Raw genomic sequence first — 22889 nt, 5'->3', positions numbered from 1 at the left:
GGGCTAAAAGAGCACGGGGGGGGGGCTAAAAGAGCACGGGGGGGCTAAAAGAGCACGGGGGGGGGCTAAAAGAGCACGGGGGGGGGGCTAAAAGAGCACGGGGGGGGGGCTAAAAGAGCACGGGGGGGGGGCTAAAAGAGCACGGGGGGGGGGCTAAAAGAGCACGGGGGGGGGGCTAAAAGAGCACGGGGGGGGGGGCTAAAAGAGCACGGGGGGGGGGGCTAAAAGAGCACGGGGGGGGGCTAAAAGAGCACGGGGGGGGGGCTAAAAGAGCACGGGGGGGGGGGCTAAAAGAGCACGGGGGGGGGGCCAGCAAAGGAAGTTGTAAAGGAAGGGGATGGGGCAGCTGCATATAGATGAATTGAACTTTCCATATTCCTAGTGCAGCTTCTGAGAGGAGGAGTACCAACATTCAGCGACATGAGGAATATGAAAGTTCAATTCCTCTCTATGCAGCTGTCCCATCCCATCCCCCACCTATCCAGCACACGAGACTCCTCACTGACATTCTCACTGACCTTCCTTCTGCCGCTGCCTTCTTCACACAGAGATGCGGGCGGCCCGACGGACACCGGCCTGACAACCCCCCCCCCATAGTGCAGAGATGCGGACGGCCCGATGGACACCGGTCTGACACCCCCTCCCCCCCCATAGTGCAGAGATGCGGGCGGCCCGATGAACACCAGCCTGACACCCTCTCCCCCCCATAGTGCAGAGATGCGGGCGGCCCGATGGACACCGGTCTGACACCCCTCAGTGCACACGCCCCCCCCCCCCGCCCCGCTGGTACGTCCCTGAGAGCGGGACAGTAAATGCACAATTTCTCAGTTTCAGCTGATCAATCCGCCGCAGAGTTCCCAGCCTGTCACGGTCTATTCATATTGAAGAGACCAGTGATCAGGCTTCAGCTGTGCAGTGCGCTGCGGCTGATTAATCCGCCTAAACCCGAAACACAGAAAAGAGTCCACTTACTGTCCCCCGCTCCCACAGAATACAGGGGGCCCAGAGACAAAAATAAATAGTTACACAACACTTTTCCAAAACTTAGTAAGTTTTCCCATTTTCCAGGCCTGGAAAGTGTCATGTCAAAATCCCATGACTTTTCCAGGATTTTCATGACCGTACAAACCCTGTATAATTTGCTGCTCAGTGATTGCAGTATTTTAGTCTGCATCTCCCCAAGGTAATACTTAAAATCTGGCCCATTAGTGTGCCCTGAGGACCGGAGTTGAGAAACACTGGTCTACCTGACCATGGTTTGGTTTCAACCAAACCCCTCATTTTCCACTTCTTGATTAGAGTTTGAAGACTGCTGATTGGCATTCTCAATTCCTTGGATATTTTTTTATATCCCTTTCCTGTTTATTACAGTTCAACTACCTTTACCCGCAGATCCTTTGACAATTCCTTTGCTTTCCCCATGACTCAGAATCCAGAAATGTCAGTGCAGCACTGGATGAAGGATGCAAGAGTCTGTCAGGAGTCCAGAAACTCATTGACCTTTTAGGCGCACACACTCATTACAAGCAAACAGATCACAGGTGAGGATAGTTACCTTAATAGCCATTTAAACCCCTAAGTGTCAACTTGTGTGCATGTTATCAGGCCAAAATCACTGTGGTATGCAAGCTTGATCAGGGTTAATTTGGGAAGTTTTTTTTCCCATTAGGATTTAAAAAGTAAATACAGTTGATAATAAATAGCTTCAGCAAAACACTAACCATGAGTGAAAGAAAAGTTTGTGTGATCATTCATATTCTCTGAAAAAAAAAATGGCCAAAAAAATCATAAATTCTGTCAGGGTATGTAAACTTATGAGCACAACTGTGTAGCTGGTCTGCATCAACACTGAAAAGTTATGATAACCTTTAACATAATAAACCGTTTATGTCAGATTAATAAATCAACAGCAAAAAGAAGTAAAAACACAAACACATTTTACTATCAACTTAGGATTTTAATGGTTTCTAAAATATCTGATGCAGGGCATAACTTAAAATTGCCAAAACAAGGGGGTGCCACGATCACTGAGCAGTCAAGCCCTACACACCTCCAATGCTGCTGAACTTTACAGTGACTGGTAGGGGGAATTGTACAACCATACCAGACAGACTGGTTGGCTTAAACAAGGTTGAATAAAAAAGGAAATGAATCCAACATGACAAATTTGATCTAAATCTCTGTCCCCTAAAGCATAAAGAAAACACAAAACCACTATATTACAAAACAAAACACCCTCTGGTGCCCGCTGTACATGTCAGCTCTCCTCACTGCCTTCCCTATTTGCCTGCTTGCTGAGCTTGTCGACGGAGCAGAACATAAATCTTCTCTTTGATCCAGTCTTTATTGTAGGGCTGGTATGTCTGAGTGTCTGCACGGTACCTGCAAGAGAACAGTAAATTGGAGAACATTCATTTATCATTGCTGCTAGCATTGCAAAGGCTTGGAGCTTAATGCACGATCTATCAGAAGCATGATAGGACTAAAAATTCAGAAATTAGTAAAGGGAACAAGGATATTATTTTTTTGTGATCTGTTCACTTGTTATGCAAGCGGCATGTTTAACTGGAGACTACTAGAGCTACAAAAAGGCCAGTGAAGGGATGAAGCCATTATTTTATAGGATGCTGCTGTGTTAGTGCTACTGAAAGACTGCATCAAGGTTTTATTTTGCCCATAGTTAACTAACATTAAACACAATACACAGATAGGCGTGTAGTCATCTTCACCAATGCTGCTTTCAACTGTACAAACAGTGGCAAAACCACTTTATAAAAAAGTATACATTAAATATAATATATTATATACCTATATATACCTATATATACCTATATATATATATATATATATATATATATATATATATATATATATATATATATATATATTTTTTTTTTAACATTATTCAAATCCTGATGGAACAATGTACTTTTAGTACTCAGTCTTAGTACTCAGTCTTCATAGGTGCCCCACAAAACATGCTATGCTGTCAGACAGGGTGCACAGCCACCCTACTTTGCAACTAGCGAGATGGCTGTTTTGATAAGCGCCAGAGCAAAGTGCTTGGCAAGAGGAATGCAGGAGAAGGTGAGGCAGGCCAGGCTGTATTTTGTGCCATGAGGAAAGTAATAATGTGAAATCGTTCTTTAAGAGTCGGTTCACACTATAGCGACACGACATCGGGGGAGACTAGTGAAGTCGCCGTGCACCGTGACTTGCATGGACTTCACATAATGGAAGTCAATGCAAGTCGCTCCCACTTCGGTCAAAAGTAGGGCAGGAACTTTTTTCCAAGTCGGAGCGACTTGAGTCGCTCCTATTAGAACGGTTCCAATTGCACTGAATGGACCGCGACTTGTCAGGCAACCAAGTCGTCTGACAAGTCGCAGTAGTGTGAACCGGGACTTAAGAAGAATTACAGGTTATCAGTTTATAGTCAACATGAATAATGGCCCTGTTTGTTTTTTTTTTAACAATTACTGCTATCACATAGGGGACCAATAGCCACATATGTGATAGCATTTTTCTGTGACAGGTTATCTTTGACACATCTGGGGTCTTTTAGACTACTGAGGTCTTCCCTGCCCTCTACTGATGTTGCTTTTCTTCTGGCCACAGCAGCCCCTGGGATAACTGCACACTACTCCCCAGTATTGGTAGCTGTTGACTTATTTTTGGTAAAAGACAAGTAAAGTTTCCCCTGAAGTTAAAAACAAAACCAAAAAAAAATAAAAAAAAAATTTTCACATTAGAGCTGCACGATTCGGGCAAAAATGAGAAATCACTATTTTTTTTGCTTAGAATCAAGATTCTCAAAAAAAAATTATTTTAAAGAGATATCCATCTATCTATATCTATCAGAGACAGAATAAGCGAGAGGACCAATACGCTACCTGAGGGGTAGGACTCAAGGAAGGCCAATAGATAAAGTTGGATAAAAAGGTTGAATAATAAGGCCAATAGATAAAGTTGGATAATAAAAATAATAATCGGCAGAATAGAATATATAGGAAAAAGCAGCCAATTTTATTCGGTGTCCCCACTGTGCATTATGTGATAAAAATAAATAAAATCTGCGCTAATTCATGAAGTCCAAAAGAAATAATAATATATCCATCAGGGTGTAATGTGAAGCAAATCCAAATAAAATAAATACTCGGAGCAAACAAAAAGTGCTTCAGAAACAAACAGCTGAATATGAAAACGTCCAATTCCAATATGGGGAGTAATGCTCCTCAAATTAGTGAATGTAAAACTGAATAAAAATGTCCAAAAACAATGAGGTGGATGTGAAAAATCCAAATAATTGTCAATATAAGTGAAATGACATCACAGAATACAGGTATCAATCCGCTTAAAAAAACAATCCAATAAAAGTGACTTCTAAAGCAAATGTGAGTCTTCAGTGATATAGTAAGGAAACATAAAACGTGACCCCTAAAATCCAAAAAATGTGTGCAGTGGCCGCTCACCTTGCTACACACAAATGAGTGTGTTAGAGGATTTTCTGACCTCCTGAAGAAGTCACCTCCGTGTTAGAGGAGAACTGTCTCCTGAAGAAGTCACGTGGGCCATGACGATACGCGTAGAGACGCAGGGACAGAGACTGGATGTGGAAGTGCGGCATCACTGACCGCTCGTAACTGACAGCTGTATATACCGACTACTGTGAATTTAAATACTGGAACTCCGCTTGAACCACAAGTCAAAAGGAGATCAACTGAAGGTGAAATATACAACCGTCAATGAAATATCGCATCCCTGTCTATCGGTAAGATTCGAGGACCAGCATTACCAGGAGGCAAAGGACGATTTGTTGAAGATTGATCACATATCCCCAAGTTAAAGTGCTACATCTGAGGGAGTATTTTGATCGGAGGAAATCCTCTAACACACTCATTTGTGTGTAGCAAGGTGAGCGGCCACTGCACACATTTTTTGGATTTTAGGAGTCACGTTTTAGGTTTACTTACTATATCACTGAAGACTCACATTTGCTTTAGAAGTCACTTTTATTGGATTGTTTTTTAAGCGGATTGATACCTGTATTCTGTGATGTCATTTCACTTATATTGACATTTGGATTTTTCACATCCACCTCATTGTTTTTGGACATTTTTATTCAGTTTTACATTCACTAATTTGAGGAGCATTACTCACCATATTGGAATTGGACGTTTTCATATTCAGCTGTTTATTTATTGTTTCTGAAGCACTTTGTTTGCTCTGAAGATTTATTTTATTTGGATTTGCAAATTACACCCTGATGGATATATTATTTATTTTGCACTTCATGAATTAGCGCCGATTTTTATATTTTTTTTTATCATATATTATACACACATACACTATTTTTTATTAACCATTTGAAATAAAGCTGTGACCAGGATTATTTCCCCCCCCCCCCCTGCTGGCTGGTGGGTACTGCTGGCGCAGTGTAAGGAGCGTCGCAGAGCCGATGCTTTCTGTAGCTCAGCTCTCCTCGCTCTCACAGGTGGAGTGCATTTGATATCACTCTGCCTGTGACAGAACGAAGCCGAAACTACACAGGAAGCATCGGCTCTGTTCTGTCAGCTCTGACACAGACATCCACGATATCACCCTGGTGTCAGTCAGACATCCCAAGTCTCTGGCATGCGGGCTGCAGCCGTCTGTGTCAGACACATATAACACTGAGAATCACCAACATTCGGAAGTGAGACCGTAGGGGGCGGGGGTGAATTTGAGATTGCGATTCCTATATGATTAATCGTGCAGCTCTACTATCCATAAGTGTGGAAATCAAACTATAAATTTTAATAAAAGTACAATTGGTTAATTCATAAAAAATCTAGTATAGTATTTAGCATATTTTACATAGTTAGTGAGGTTGAAAAAAAAAAGACATCAGTCCATCCAGTTCAACCTATGGTGTTTGTGTGGCATATGTTGGACATAATTGGATTGTTCAGTTACTACACATCTGGGAATCCATTTGCATCCTTGTAACATTCATTTTTACCTAAATCTTGCTGTAACTGACATGAATATCAAGATTCTCAACGAAAAAAAAAAAAAAAAAAGTGGCAAAATACTTACACCAAACAGCTTAGATCTGCTAAGTCATCGATAAAATCAAACAATTGACTGATGTCATATGTTATGGACGGACTGTTTGGATTCATTCTCTTTAAGTGTTCTTCATACATTTTACATACGCCTAAAAAAAAAAAAAAAAAAAAAAAAAAAAAAAAAAGGACATGAGATCAGCAAACTTCTAACAGGGATCCTCCACACTTTTGTATTTCACATTTATCAATGCACAAACAAACTTCACCAAAATGTCAACATATTTGTAAAGGGTTCGTTCACATTTACGGAAAAACTGCCTATGCAAAGGGGAGTGTTTAAACAAACCATGCCGCTCTGATTACAGTTGAATAATGCCCTTGCTATAGGTGTGGGCCATTTACATATCCCCTGAAGCCTGATTGGAATACTCCCAGGACATCGCTAAGCAAGAGCTAGTGATTACTGCTCACCTTTATCACAGGAGTGAGCTCTTGAATGCTGAACTTGGAGTTACTGCATCGGGGAGAGAAAAAGGGGTCTGAATCAGAGAAAAAGCTCACTCTGATGGAGGAGGGGAGCAGTAATGACTAGGTTTTACTTAGCAACGTCCTGGGAGTATTCCATTCAGTATGTAAATGGCCTACACCTATAGCAGGGGCATTATTCTACTTTAGTCAGAGCTGCACAGATTAACACTCCTTACCTGCATGGGCAGTTTTTTTGTATATCAAACCAAAAAAAAAAAAAATCATCGCCATGAAAAATTATATATACTCACACCGTGCCAAACAAAAATAAATGTGTAACACTGTATAAAAAATTTTCACTGCTGCCACCATAAATATAAACAAAGAAAAAAAATGAGTATCACTTTTAACAGGTAGCGCTGTGATAAACACAAAAATTATATTCATTATAACTGTTTTGATATTAAATAAAGTCCATGTAGTGTGAAACACCCAGTTCTGATGTTGTGCCAAAGCTCTATAAATCATAAAGGGAGTGAAGTCCTCCTTATTCAAAATTTCCATTTCCAAACACCGCCTCATGTGCAATAGGGGATCCCTCTCCCCATGGATGAAAACCCACCAACTACAACTGCCTTCCACTCTCATGGTCGGCAAAATGGTTAATTAACTCCCAAGGTAGATTTCAGAGTCCGCACAATGTAGTGGGTCAAGGGTCATGCGAAAAAAAGGGAAACCGCCAATGCCATAGAAACCAAAAAACAAAATGTATTTAAAATTATAAAAGCTGCTCACATTCTTTTAAAACAATTCAGGCGTTTACACATGGATCACAGACAACTTCTGTCATATCCCATCTCACCACTGATGGACGCTATCAGATGCACATCCCAGTACCTCCTCTGGTCGCCATGTAGCCATCTATACCTCGAGTTTCTGAATATCATCATCAAGATCAAGGTTACCGGTATCCTGATTATCAGGACCCTGGTTACCAACTGGACCATCAGTAGTTACCCCATAATAGATATCAACCTTTGTAGGGGTATATATAATGAGAATTATTTCTCTCCCCTTCCCCCACTGCCAAAAAGATCCCTTTTTTTAGAGAGGGGAAGAGGGAGAGAACCACCACACAGGTCCAATCATGTAGAAAGAGAAGAAGAATTAGGCACCCCAATAGGAAGAGAAAGAGGAAATAGAGCTGTATGGAGGACTCAATATCAGAAAAAGGAGAGAGAGAGAATATTTCATTTAAGTAAAGTGACTCTAAACACAAAAGGAATTGCATATCCTTAGTGTAGGACTGAAATGTGCCCAAAAGGGACCCATTAACAAAATTTGATGTTTAATTTTGATACACACAAGAATATAAGAAAGTTAAACTTGAAGTACTTTCTAAACAAATAAGTAGAGAACAAAGGGCTATTAACAGATTAAATAGCAGGCTTCACAACAAATCCACTTTTAACCCTCCTCTAACTAGCAATTATTGTGTGGAAGCATTCAAGCATTGTGTACTAAGATTTGGATCAGATACCGTGATTCCCCAAAAATAAGACCTACTGTTATTTTCAGGGAGGGCTGCAATACAAGCCCTAACCTGAAAATAAGCCCTAGTTTAGTGTCTGTAAAATCCTAGAATCCACTTAATTACTGTTTTATATAATGTCCAGTGTGTGAGTTTCTGTAATCCAATTGTGTGAAATACCTTTAGTACAGCGCCGCTCAGCTGATCTCCCACTCTGCCCTTCTCCTAGCTGTCAGCAAAGGATCTCACCCCCTCCCCTCTGCAGTGTTCAGAACCGATCACAGAAGCGCAGAGCATTATAATATAATTCAAAAGAGGTTATAGCGCTCATAACTAATCTATAACATACATTAAAGTGCAATAATAGCATACATTATCCCAGTGAGGGGGGATTATATATTATGCAATAAATGTTCATTAAAAAGTTCATAAATATATCCCGGTGCCAGTGATGAAAAACTGGGTTCAAAAGTGTTGCTGTTTCCACCACCAATAGATGAAATCCAAACTCACCAGAGCCAGGTGCTGTCTAAATTATAGGACAGTTGTAAGGAGTTTGTTAACAAGCCTCTTGATCTATGGACATCTAGATATTCAGCAACATCCGGATCCAGGAACACTCTCCAAAAAGTTTATCAGCTCAGCACATCACATGTGATTTTAAGATAAAAAAGGAAGAGGCTCATGGTGTAGTATGAAGTGATGTTAAAAAGTAATGAAACATGATTGTAACACTGACATCAATACAATGTACATAAAAGTCTAAAATAAAACATTAAAATCAAACAACGTAAGGTTTTTTGATTTTGATTTTAAGGTTTTATTTTAGACTTTGTCTATTGGTGGTGGACACAGCAACACTTGTGAACCCAGTTTTTCATCACTGGCACCGGGATATATTTATGAACATTTATTGCAGAATATATAACCCCCTCACTGGAATAATGTATGCTATTATTGCACTTTAATATGTATGTTATAGACTAGTTATGAGCGCTGCAACCTCTTTTGTATTCTGGTGTATGTATATTTTGCACTCCTTTGCTAGCTGCTTATTCCATTATAGCTCCAGCGCTGATTCATCTTTTTCTATTATAATATAACAGTGTGAAACACCTTCGTTACAGTGCCGCTCGGCGCTTTCGTGACCCCCAGCTATTAGCGGGGGAGAAGAAAGAGCAGCGGGAAATCAGCTGAGTGGCGCTGTACCAAAGGCATTTCACACTATTATAATATAACACTCTGCGCTTCTGTGACCTGCTCTCAGGGGAGGGGCTGAGATCCCCTATTGACAGCTATGCGAAGAGAAGTAGAGGAGAGCAGAGCGGCACTGTACCGAAGGTTATTTCACACTATTAGATTACAGAAACACACTGGAAATTATATATAAAAAAAAAAAAAAAAAACAGTCAAAGTAGATTTTAAGATTTTACAAGCACTAAACTACACACAGGTATCCTGACAGACAAAAAAAAAAAAAAAAAAAAAGGTTATTTTAGGCCAATTTCTATTCTGCTCCATATTTTTGGTAAAAAAAAAAAAAAAATCCCAATAAGCGTATTTTGATTGGTTTGCGCAAAAGCTATCGCGTCTACAAACTAGGGGAAAGATTTGTGTAATTTTTATTAATTTTTTTTTTTTTTTTTTAAAAGAGTGATACTCATTTTTTTCCCTTCGGTTTTTTGTATAGGTGAGTTAACCCTTTAAAGAGCAACTAACAAAAAAAAAAAAAAAAATCACATAAGCAGGTCCCAGAAAAGTAAAAGCTGTTCGGTAACACACTGTACCACTGCAGGCCATGACCTTCTAGAGAACTCCACACAAGTCTTACAACATTCCAGTATTAAAAGCTGACCATGCCGGCATCACAACTACTAAAGATAGATGAAGGTTGGTTATGGATGCTCCCCAAAAGAGAACGGTTTCAGTCCATTTCAAGACTGTTCCACCGCATACCCAGTTTAGTGATGTACAGTAAGTGCTTTATATACGAACGTTGAAATTGTGAATTTTCAAAGAGGCGAACATGTGTTTGCATGTCCAAATGTGTAAAGCTGGGTACACTCAGGTTTTCTTTTTTGCAATGTTGATGCAGCAATCTCCACAGATGTGTTTCTGAATTCCGAACCCCCGAACACATTGTAAATCCAACAAAGATCAGCGCTTGCAGACCAAGGCTGCGAGCGTGGATCTTTTGCTGAAGAACAGAACATTGATCGGTAGTCTGGACTCCTCCGCGGTCCATGAGCCCTGGACACACAGCTTCCCAAGCACTCCTCCCCAGACAGACAGGCTGGCATCCGTGGCAACCACAGTCCAATGGGAGTAAGGACTTGCCCTGCCGTAGGGCCTGTGCTGTGACTCAACCGAATCATAGTGTCCAAGGACTTTTGGATCTTTGTTCCACTTGACAAGAATTTTCACTTTGTAAGAGTCCCGTGTGGAACTGAGCAAACTGAATCGCCTCGAAGGTCGACATCAGACCTGCAAGTGCGCAGAGAGGACAGGTTGCTGGATAACAGCAAATGAATTGCCCTTTGCAACTTGCAGCCTTTCCTGGGGGAAGAAGCACCCCCGCCAAAACCAAGTCCAGATAATCCAGTTTTGAAGATGGTACCAAAGCAGATTTTTTTAAATGGATGTTCCAACTTTACTCTTGCAGAGTCCGTACAGTGATGGCAAAGTTGCCCAACTGTACTGAATGAGAGTCTGCTCTTAAGAGGAGATCGTCCAGGTACTCCAGTACCGTAATCCCCCGTTGTCGCAGTAATGCCAATACCGGAGCCAACACTTTGGTGAAGACCCTAGGAGCGGAGGCGAGACCAAAGGGTAACGCCACAAATTGATAATGCTCCTCTCCTACAGCAAAGCAAAGAAAGCGGTTGTGTCCAGCGTAATCATGGATGTGTGGATATGCGTCCTTGATATCGATGGAGGCCAAAAAGTCTCCTTGATGTAGGGACAGCACTACCGTGTGAATGGACTCCATTCGAAAAATCTGTACCCGCACAAAGGAGCTCTGAAAGGGTTCAGAGCCTTGAGGTCCAGGGTTGGATGCACTTTGCCTTCTTTCCTGGGAACAGGCTTGAATAGAACCCCTAAAAGCGTTCCCGAGAGGGAACCGACACAATCACCCCTTGTGAAAGCAGATCTTTTACCACCTCTTGTAGGCCCCTTAACCGATCTGGAGGTGGGCGTAGATTGGACGGGAAGAATCTGTCTGACGTTTGAGACCTGAATTAGATCTTGTAACCTGATCACATCAGTTTGTGGACCAATTTTTCCTCAATCAAGGAGAACCATGGTTCCGAAAGAAGCAAAGACGTCCCCCTCACACCAGTTACAGGTGAGGGCGTCCCTTCATGCAGATGGGGATGCGTCTATAGATCTGGATTGGCCTGCTCTTGGCTTACCCGACCATGTCTTCTTGGAACCCCCAGAACACCTAAATGGCTTTGATTCTGTCTCCTGCGCGCTGAAGGCAGGAAAGGGCCACCTGTGGGCTGTAAAATAAGGACCCCGTCTTTTACATGGTGACTTGCCCTTGGAGGATTGAGGAAGAAGAGTACTCTTCCCACCTGTAAGACCCTTGATTAGGTCATCCAATGAGGATCCAAACAAGTGGTCCCCCATAAAGGGGAGCTCGGATAGAGCCTTTTTTGAAGACTGATCAGCAGACCAGCTTTTTAGCCACACCATTCCTCTAATAGCTACCCCCACCGCGGATACTCTGGCTACAAGGAGGAGCCGCATCTAGCGACGCATCACAAATAGGGCTTGGATCATTTGGTCCGTTAGCTCTGCCAGGCCCGGAGGGAGCGGTTCTGTTACTAGGTCACTTTTTAGTAACTTTGCCCATTCTGTTATCAGAGGAAGTACCTGGGTCATCACTAGAGTAAAGGCCTAGCTGAACCCTGCTGTCCAGCGTTCGGACTAAGATAGCCGCCAACGCATTCCTTTGGGGAAACAAAAACATGGCTGCCCATGCATTTCAATGGGAACTTCTGCAAAATGAGGCAGAACGATTCTACAATAAAATGGCGGCACACTCGGCACGCCATGTGGTCTCCAGGACCCCCTAAGAGTTGCAAACAATTGGTGACATGAGGGGGGGGGGGTCCCCGACAGGGGATCCGCTATAGCTATATACTCCTGTAGGGGGCAACATGACCCAATGGTCAAGAACATGAGAACATGCAGCTGCGTCTGTCAATCAACGATACAGAAATACAGATTTCCAACATTCATATGGAACAAGGCTGTAAAACTAATTGCAAAATAAAATGAAAAAAATAAAAAGCGTTTTTTTAATTTCGGTAATAAAATTATGCAGATAAGTAATTTCTCAGAAATTTAGGCCAAAATGTATTCTGCTACATTTCTTTAGTGAAAATAGCCCAAATCAGTGTTTATTATTTAGTCTGTAGGAAAAGTACACAAACTATTGTTTATATCTAAAAATGGATCAATCCTGAGGTACTGACGGCCCAGCTCATTTCTTGAGGCCTAAAAATACCAGAACAGTACAAATATCCCCCAAATTACCCCTTTTTGGACAGTAGACAGTCCAATGTATTTATTAGGATTAATTTGCAAATTTTTTTTTTTTTTTTTAAACATACTGCCGCCAGTGAAGTACAGTGACATACGACTGGTGTGGCGATGATCAGAGACACGGACTGGTGACAGCGTGTAAACATCAAAAATAAATATTTTCTTCAATTTTTGAAAAATATTTTAACCATATCCTGTCTGGCTTATAACAAAATGGCAGCCGGCCGGTGGCTCTTCCGTTCTGAATGGACGTTATAGGATGTCCTTCAGACCGACCCGCTCGTGCTCCCCCAGGGTGTGCAGCACGTCGTCGGTGGTGTGGTGTGTCGCTCCAATGCCATAGGCTATTTACCAAGTGAAAAGCTGTGTTCAATCATAGAGTAACCAGGACGTGACTGTTATCAGCATTCCTCCATTTACTGCGGACAGGGCGTAGGTAGAGAAGAGCCAATCAGCGGGTCTGACGGGGGGGTGTCTGCGCTGATAATTAGTGCAGCGATGCCCACTAGTACCCACTTGTGATGCCAATCAGTGCTAGTGCCCCTCAGTGATGGCTTTCAGTGCCCATTAGTGCTGCACATTAGAGCAGCCTCATCAGTGCACCTCAGTGAAGGAGAAAACTTAAGACGAATTGTATAATTTTGTTTCTTAAAAAGTTCGTTTTAATTTTTTTTTTTTTTGGGCAAAACAAAAGTGGTGAGTAAATAGTATGAAAAGAAAGCTTTGTCAAAAAAAAAAATGGTAAAAATATTATTTGGGTACAGCGTTGCATGGCTGTGCAAATGTCAAAGTGTGACAGTGCTGAAAGCTGAAAATTGGCAGGAAGGGGGTGAATGTACTGTATTGAAGTGGCTAATTACATTTTTCCTTTTTATACATAGTGACCCTAGCAATACAATGTTACCACATTAACACTACTACTCTGGGAAGTAATCAGAAATTTATTTTTTTCCCCTCACACCAATTGCTTAGAATTGTGCATTTTACAGGTGCTTGGGGGAGCTCAATTTTGGATAGGGACCCCACGCCATTTATTGTGTACAGTTGCTCCAGAGTCAGTCCACTGCAGTTTACTTAGTAAACTCTCCCCAGTATGTTCACATTTAATAAAAAGTTGGCCCCATCCCACATATGGCTCCGCTGTCCCACCTGTAGACCTGGGTACGGCATGGCACATGTTGCCAGATAGAGCGAAGGGAGATCCATTTGCGAATCTTCCCTCCTGTGAATGAATCTGGAAGTGACATTATGTCACTTGGGTTCAGATCAGTAATTTCCTGGCTGATCAAGCATGATTCCAGTGTTGCAGGGAAGCCTCTTCAATATCAGGGAGCCATCATTTCATTGATAACTGCAGCATGTGGCAAGCCATTTTCTATGCCCTTTGTGTTTACTGTCCTTTACTAGGCTGAACAAAATCATGAATAATATATAAAGTTTCTAGAGTTCTGCAGACAGGTGTGAGCACACTATATATAATGTGTAACACAGGATACTAGGCAGAACTAGAGGCTGCTTGTTGCCTTTCAAAGAAACTGGTAGATAACCCATCTGTTAAGAAGTACAAGTAATAAAACACAATCTATCCAATTTCAGACAGCTGGGGTATTCATAATTAAAGTGACACTAAACTCACATTTTTATCAAATAACAAAATGCCTAAATAAATATGCCTGCCCAATTCTACCTATATCTTTGGGAAGGCTGTCCACAAGGTTTAGGAGTGAGTCTATGGGAATTTTCGACCATGCTTTCTGGAGCGCATTTGTGTGTTCAGGCACTGATGTGGAAAAGAAGGCCTGGCTCGCAGTCTCTGCTCTAATTCATCCCAAAGGTGTTGTATCAGGTTGAGGTCAGGACTCTGCGCAGGCCAGTCAAGTTCCTCCACCCAAAACTCGCTCATCCATGTCTTTTATGGACCTTGCTTTGTGCACTTGTGTTCAGTCATGTTGGAACAGGAAGGGGCTGGGAGCATGAAATTATCAAAAATGTCTTGGTATCAAAAATGTCTTGGTATGTGGACGCCTTAAGAATTTCCTTCACTGGCACTGAGGCCAAACCCCAACCCCTGAAAAACAACCCCACACCATAATCCTACCTCCACCAAATGAGGTGGACCAGCGCACAAAGCAAGCACCTGGTATTTATGTCCCTTCTATCCTGACTAATATGGTCTCTGCATCAACGACTGGTGTCATTACCACACACTAGTGGAGTATTAGTCTAGAGTACACAGTCTAGGGCACACCGCACAAGAAGAGTTTCAAAAGATGTTGGATAGTAAGGAAGCAGTCGATCACATTTTGAGAGACCCTGAAATCAAAGGCTGGAAATGTTAAGGTTCTAAAATGTTATTACAAAAAAAAAAGTTTTATTGGAGTTAATGTTCTATTGTTAATGCGCTTTTTTAATCGTGGTTTCCTTTGCAGGATTCTTAATCAGCTGCAGCACTGATCTGTTTATTCCAACAGCAGCAGGATGCCGCTCTTAGAGTACATACCTTAGTGTCTGCAGCTGCAGGAAGTTAGGTCTCATTGGCAGTTAACAAAAACATATATGCCCAAGCATGAAGGGCCTGGGGTGGTCACTGGGCGGATCATTCCAATGCTTCGGCATATACATTTTGTCTGGCAGAGCTTTCTTCATCCCCGTTGATTTAAAAGGAATCGGTTAGGTTCTTTTTTTCCCCCTCGTTTAGCCCATAGGCTAAACGAAAAAGAATATTACATGTTTCCCCCCCCCCCCCCTTCGCAGCTCGCCCGGGTGTCTTGTCCCACCGGGAGACCCGGGCATCCTACCTCCACCGCTGAAGAGAATACCTGGGTCTCCATTAAAGAACCTGGAAGTGATGTCATGACATTACTTCTGGGTACTTGGTGCTAAATTAAAAAAACGGACAGCATTCAAAACAGCCAAACTTGGCGTTTTGAATGCTTTTCAGTGCCGAGAAGGGGTTAGGAGGTCTTTCAGACCCCCAGATTCCTCCACAAGGAGTACCTGTAGAAAGAAAAAATACATTTTTTTACATGTCCGAAAATATCGGCCGATACCGATATCCGATTACCAAAATATCTGTATTAAAAAAACGATATAGGTTGATCACTACTAACAACCAATGACGTAATCATTTAATAAGGAGGATGTTTGTTGCCTCCACAGCATCCTTGTATGAACCTCCCCGTGCCTCTCTCTCAGCACTGGGGTGAGATTTGCTGACTGATGGAGAGAAATTGAGGGAGAAGAGAAACATTGGAATACTAGTCAGTACCAGTATGCAAAAATGTATTTGCTTTAGAAGAATAAATCAACTAGAACATTGGGTGTCCTATGTTTGGATGTATGCAGCATTACGTTAAGCTATTAGAATCGATTTTTACATTTTAGAATGGCTTGCCTTGTGACTGCCCATAATTTTAAAGGGTGCCTTGACTGAAAAAAAGGTTCAGAAACACTGTTCTAGACCATAGAGATGATTGGGGACATTCCTCTACATACCTCTATTATTACCAATAGGAACCGCCAGATTGGATCCAGGGCTCTCCAATGGGATGGAAGAACGCAGGAAAAAAAAAAACAAAAGCGCACCAGAGAATGGTGTGAGAGGTGGTGAGGGAGGGGACGATCCCCCTCCACCGCTTGTAAAAGCTGCCAAGATTGCTTTTACAGTGTGTAGGGCATCGCCAGCTCAAATAAAAACTAACAAAAAAAACAAAAACACACAACACAGGGTAATGACTGAAAGCTGCAGCCATGGCCTCGGTATAACTGCTTTAACACCGTGCATGTACGTGACTGTGCGGCAATGGTTCAGATATTTCTCACGCATGCCATGGGTAAATGTGGAATTACACGCCAAAACACATTCTGCTAATTCTGAGTATGGGGATACCACAAGTGACACTTTTTGGGAGACTAGCATGTTATGAGGGGGGGTAGATCCAAAACCAACAACCACCTTCAGGTTTTCAAAGAGCATAACGTCCTCATTTCACTTTGACTACATATCACAATTTCAGAGGCCCTGAAAGACCAGGATAGTATAAACTGCCCCCAAATTACCCCTTTTTGAAAAGCAGATACTCCAAGGGATTTGCTGAGAGGCAATTTAAGTCCATGAAAGATTTTTTTTTTTTTTTTGCCACAAGCCAATAACTTTTTAAGCAGCTAGCAAACTTTTTCCTTTTGGGATAAAACATTTTACATAAATAAAAGCTGATTATTGCAAGCGCCTCTGTCCGTGTTAAATTATTTGTCCCATCTCTAACTGATACCGATGCTGGAAAGCTTGTTCTTTTTAAAAGCAACAAACTGACTGAATCACAAATGAAAATTGAAAAAAGGAAGGCAAAAACTGAATGCAGCCACCACATCTGAAAATGTGTAAGTTCCAATATAATAAACGTTTGCTTTTCGATATAATACTGCTTTAAACAGTATGTTACCCCAACATTTCGGCCATCACAGCAGGAGCGGTGCACGCCCCCCCCCAAACTCACGTGCACAAAATCATACATGTACGTGATTTTGCGCAGCCCTGCCTCAGTATATATGCGGTGGGCGGTCCGGATGTAAACTGGTCACACTAGGCATTCTAGTTGGGAGCACAGTATGCCTGTAATCCAATGGGCAGATTTGTGGTGACCCCCTCCCTGCACAGCTCTTCACTAGGAATATCAGTGTACTGCTGTTTTTCTGCCTCCGGCAGACACACTCCCCTGCAGTCTACATTACCTGCTCTCTAAGCCCCTTATGTAGCAGAAAACCGGACATGTGAGTAGTTAAAAATAAAAAAAATAATATATCTTTTTTTTTGCCTTGCATTTTTCTATTTCAAACTAAATGCCCAAGTGAGCAAGGCCTAACGAGAAAAAACCTAGTGTGTCCCTCTGTCAGTTGGTAAAGGATCACTGTGAAATTGTTCAGATTAGCTTGCTTTCTGCCCAAAATTTTGCATTAAACATCCCAAAGGTAAGAAATATTTTCAACTTTCAGGTTTGCGGTGTGAGTGGAAACATAGTAGGCTTTCTCTAGTATGACTGTCAAAGTGGAAATACACATTAAGTGAAGCTGGCCTTTAAAATATATAAACTGAACCATTGCATATCCATTATTAAGCAACTTGACTCCATACCTTCCATGCACTCGTTGACAGATTCATAGTCTGCATATGTTCTTCCTTCAGGCCTCTTTGTCGGCTGAACAAGCAAGATTGTGTGAGACTGCAAGACAAAACAAATATCATAAAAAAATTATATTAATAAACATAAATATATACATTTTGTGACAGAAGTAGAACAAAGGCTGCACAAATGTCTTCATCCTAATCCGTATAAAAGTGGAACTAAAATCCAGTATACTAATCTCCCCTCCAGCAATACGAAGTCTGCGCTGCCTCGCTGGCGCCAGTGAGTGGACAACTCGAGAATACTTAAGTCCCATGCCTGTGCACAGGAGTGAATTCATCCCGACACAACAGTATATGAAGAAAGTACACTAAGCAGGCCGGTAAGAAGCTTTTACTGCAGAAGAGATATAGCATGCGTCTTCTTCAATAAAAGAACCTTCCTGTTGGAAACTTTTTTTGTAAAGTTGTTCCTAAATTGGAACACCCTTTAAATATAAATATTTATTCAACCTCCACACTTTCACATGGGATTTGTATGTAGTTTAGGCTCGATATGCATCATTCCATGTTCCTGTTTATGCTTTTAACATGTGCCTCCATTGTCATCAATCCATCCTAGAACACCATTTATTGCGCGCAAACTTGGTAATTTTTTTAACTGTCCAAAAAATTAACATATTGATCTCTTGGAACATGGCAACCTAGAGGCATTCTGTACACTATTTGAAGGTAGTGGTGAATCGAAAAGAAAATTTTGGACCAAAACAGAAAATTCAGGATGCACTTAGATGAAAACCTAAATGGACAGTTTATAAAAAAATATAATATTTTTTTTATATATAATTGCATTAGATTTGACTTTAATTTTTAAAACGCTTTTGCATTAAAAAAAAAGCAAAAAAACTCAAGAAAAAGGCATCCCATTTAAAATCTATGTATGTCTTCACACTGGTCCATTGTGGTGGTAAAAATTCTGCTTGCTGCGTTTTTGGTCGGTTACAAAATCTGCAGCAAAAACGCACCAGTGTTGAGTTTTTGAGTCTCATGATCTATGAAAACCATACGACAAAATAGTGGTATTTGGTGGTCATAGTACTATAACCCTATTTTCTGCCGATGTATTGGTGCATCCCTAGTTCAAGGGAAAGTCAACAGAAATTGTCATGCCTTGGGCTTCATTCACATGGGGAGCTTTACCCATGCAGGGCCGTGCTTACCGACACAGGGACGCACAGGTGTTGCGTGCGTCCCCAGCCAGCAGTCCCATAACTGTCACACTGGGAGCAGTGGCTCTGTCCATGCAGCCTCTGCCTTCCAATAGACAGCAATGGGACTGCCGGGACAGGGATGCATGCAACACCTGTGCCTCCCCGTACCGGGAAAACATGGCCCTGAACGAATAGGGATCAAAACGTCCAGTGTGAACGAGGCCAAAATTTGTATTTGGTTCACTGCTTTCCAGGAAGCTTGAAATAAGAAACAAGTCAAAGTTTGTACAATACGAGTTTCATTTTTGGAGATTTACTTCCCACAAACATGCACAAATCTGTAACAAAGTTTGCCAAAATCCCTGCAATGTATACAGTTCATCCAGAATTGATTATTTTCCTTCTTAGTAAGCCTGGGTTCACACAAATGCCATGCGGGTACCAGCGGGATTCTAGTGTGGCTTTCCCCATCGCATCTCCCCCACAGGCATTTCACACTGTGGTGTTGTGTGCTATAATCGGATGCTGGTGATGGGATGTCATCCCTTCCTATGGATTATAGACTTTCATGGGTTCCATTTTTAGCGCTGCATTTGGACTTATGTTACAAAAGTAAAGTGGCTGTAAAGGCAGAAGTTTCGTTTTTTTTTTTTTATCTTAAATGCATTCTATGCATTAAGATAAAAAAAAAAAACCTGGGTGCAGCAGCCCCCTCATAATCCAGTGATGTCCACTAGTGCCTCGGCCATCCGGGACTCTCTCTCCTGATTGGCTACCACGGCTCTCAAAGTGAGTTTGCAAATGAGGAGAGAGGGGGTGGGGCCGAACCGCAGTGCCGAGTATGAATGGATACAGAGAGCTGCAGCAGCCCCATAGCAAGCAGCTTGCTGTGGGGGCACTCAACAGGAGGGAGGAGCCAAGAGCTCCAGCCAGGGACCCGGGACGAGAAGGATCTGGGCTGCTCTGTGCAAAACCACTGCACAGAGCAGGGAAGTAGAACATGTTTAATATTTAAAAAAAAAATAAATAGACTTTACCATTACTTTAATGACACCCCCACATTGGTTCGCAGATTGCAGTGCGAACTAACAAATGGTGCAGGAGTTGTATCACATGGGTGAACACCAAGACGACCCGATTACAGTGCGGGGAGAAAAATAAGGTTACTACAGCATTTTTGTGCTAATGGGATGCAAATTCAGCCAGACTGCATAACTGAATTTGCATCGCAGACATAGCATGTGATCTGCACAGCAATGCAGTGCGAATCACATGTGATTGTGTTCACAATAGTATGAACCCAGGCTAAAACTAGAGTTAAGCCGGGTACACACTGATCAGCAGGAACTGGACGTATTTTGGCCTGTGTGTGGTCCAACATGACCGAGGCTTCTGTCCAAAGGTCCTGCTGGAAAACCTACATCAATCAGCAGCCGGCAGCTACCGATCAATGTATTTTCAGCAGAGGAGTCCCCGCTTTCAGAATACAATAGCACAACGGGAAGGGTTCCTTCGTTCACCTTGCTTGTTTAACAAACAAACAAAAAAAAAAAAAACACACACACACACACACACACACACACACACACAACAGTGTATACTCAGCTTTTCACTTTAAGTGCCGGTTCACATTAGTGCGATCACAGAGATTGCATGTAATTCGGAGCGCACTGCTCCTAAATGACATACAATCTCTGTGCGGTGCAAATTTCAGCCATACAGTTTGTATGGCTGAATTCGCACTGCAATCGCACTAAACACACACAGGACCTTTTTTTAATCCGCAGCAGAATCGGATCGTATGGTGGTTCACACTAGTGCGATCCAATTCTGTGCGAACTTACAGATCTGATCTGGGGGTGTCGTTAACTTTTAATTGACACCCCCTGCGTATCGTATATGGCAGTGTGAACTCCCAGGTGTGCGGATGCGATGCGGAACACGCTGTATATTTGCAGCGTTTCCGCATCGCACAAATGTGAACCGGATTTAAGGAGAAGTAGGGCCAAAGCTTTTTTTGGCCTACTTTTCCTATGGATCACAGAAGTGCAGTTCGCTCTGCGACCCTTTTTCAGGAGACAGTGGGCTAAAGCCCTGACGTCACTCAGCCGGTCCACCCAAAAGCCTAGACCGACAGCTAGCTCAGCCCTCAGTAGCTACAGCAAACAATTTTGAAATAAACATTTTATATAAATAAGAGCTAATCATTGAAAGCACCCATCAGTGTTTAGTCTCAACCCTCTAACTACTACATCTGCAAGAGAGATTGTTTATTTGAAACCGCAGACTTGCTGGCAGGATCACAAGGTGAAAGGGGAAAATAAGGCCTAAAAATAAAACATGTGCAGCATTCAATCTAAGAATTAGTAAGCTACAATATATAAAATGTTTGATTCTGGGGTTATCACAGCTGACCTTGTAACTACGGAACAAAAAATAGTAAATAGCTGTACTCTACCTTAAAAACCGAAAAAAAAGAGAGGCCCCATACCTACTACTCTGGGGGTCATGCCCCATTATCACACGGCCCTGTCCCACAAGTACTTTGCTGTCCTAATGGGTCAAATACCTACACCCCCCCCCCCCCCCAAATTGTGCACAATGGTTCCTCCAGCCACTCCTATACCCTGTAACCGTGTATGAGGCTGCAGGAGGAACCACTGGGTATGAAAAAGGGGGGGGGGGGCAGGGATCAACAGACCAGAATCTATTGAACACGTTCAGCAGTTGGGAAGACGCTTTACTATAGCGTTTCAATGGAGGCAGCTACAGGGGAGGCAAGTATACGGTATCATCTCCCCTTCCTGCAGGGATTGGACTCTGTAGGCCCACTATAATGTTTTCTTCCATCTGATAATAATAGGGGGGGGGAGTCCATGAGGTCTGTAGTAGGGAGAGAGTGGGGCAGAAATATACACGGAGGGACAATGAAGGCTTACATTATATCATACAGTGAGGTATGGACGGGAACTGACTGTGCGAGGAGAAATCTGTCGGCCATGTGTAGAGTCCTGACTCCATGCTATGAACCGCCCGGCTCTCTCACACGATGCCGCATTGTTAGAGAACGCGCTTACAGCCCGGCGCACACACACCGTACACTTCTCCTGCACAGGGGAGCGCCATAACCGGTAAAACACACCGTACCCCATCCCATACTCACCATCTTCCACTCCGTCACAGAATTCCAATCAAATCAACCGTACAGTCTACCGGAAGCTCTCTATACAATTTCCGCCGGAAGTGAGGTCACGCGCGCTTCCAGTTTTGAGTGTGGCGGAAGTACATGGAGGAATGTGCCGGAAGTGGCTCGGTCTCGGTGCGGCCATGTTGTTTGAACTGTGTGCAGGTGTTGGGGACAGAGTAAAGAAATGCATGTATATACAATGGAATAATAATAGCATTGATAAAAAATAGAATAAATAAAAAATAGCTGTGTTTTGCAGTGAAGGTAGATTTTATAACCACTTAAAGCGGAGTTACAGTGTTTCTTTTTGAATATCTCCATGGAGTTTCCAGTGAATCCTACATCAATCGGCATTATTATAACATGTCAGTTTATTAAATGTGCATTCGTTTTAAAAACATACTTTGCAGTCCCCCCTTAGCGCGCTCCTATTTTCAGTGTGGCCAGCTGAAGCCCACGACTATCTAATCCTGGGTATCAGACATCCCAACCTGCAAAAACTCATTTTAGGAAGGTGGCGCCCCTGCCTCTCCGCACTAATTTAAAGAGGTTGTAAAACTCTGAATTAAAAAAAAAAATAAAACACCTGTAAGACAAACACATAATGAGCTAGTATGCATCGCATACTAGCTCATTATGAAATACTTACCTTGAAACGAAGCCCCAAAGTGCCAAACGCTCACCTCTCTCACGGGTGACATGTTCTGTCGCCCTTCTTCCGGGTTTGCGGCATCCGGCCATCTGATTGGCTGGAGCTGTGATTACG

The 22889-nt window shown here is 42.4% G+C and overlaps 1 protein-coding gene across 1 annotated transcript; it reads right to left on the bottom strand.

The window, feature by feature from the left end:
- Positions 1-1936: 1936 nt before the first annotated feature.
- On the bottom strand, positions 1937-22182 carry ERH (ERH mRNA splicing and mitosis factor). Its single transcript, XM_082242735.1, has 4 exons — positions 22100-22182; positions 17735-17822; positions 6079-6199; positions 1937-2382 (listed from the first exon to the last, which is right to left on the bottom strand). The coding sequence occupies exons 1-4, from the start codon at positions 22100-22102 to the stop codon at positions 2280-2282; spliced, it is 315 nt and encodes a 104-aa protein (XP_082098861.1). The 5' UTR covers positions 22103-22182; the 3' UTR covers positions 1937-2279.
- Between the last annotated feature and the right edge of the window lie 707 nt (positions 22183-22889).

This window comes from Pelophylax lessonae (genome assembly GCF_965119305.1).
Source record: "Pelophylax lessonae genome assembly, chromosome: 13".
Classification (NCBI taxonomy): domain Eukaryota; kingdom Metazoa; phylum Chordata; class Amphibia; order Anura; family Ranidae; genus Pelophylax; species Pelophylax lessonae.
The sequence above is the reverse complement of the archived record's forward strand: the minus strand, read 5'-3'. Positions and strand labels throughout refer to the sequence as shown.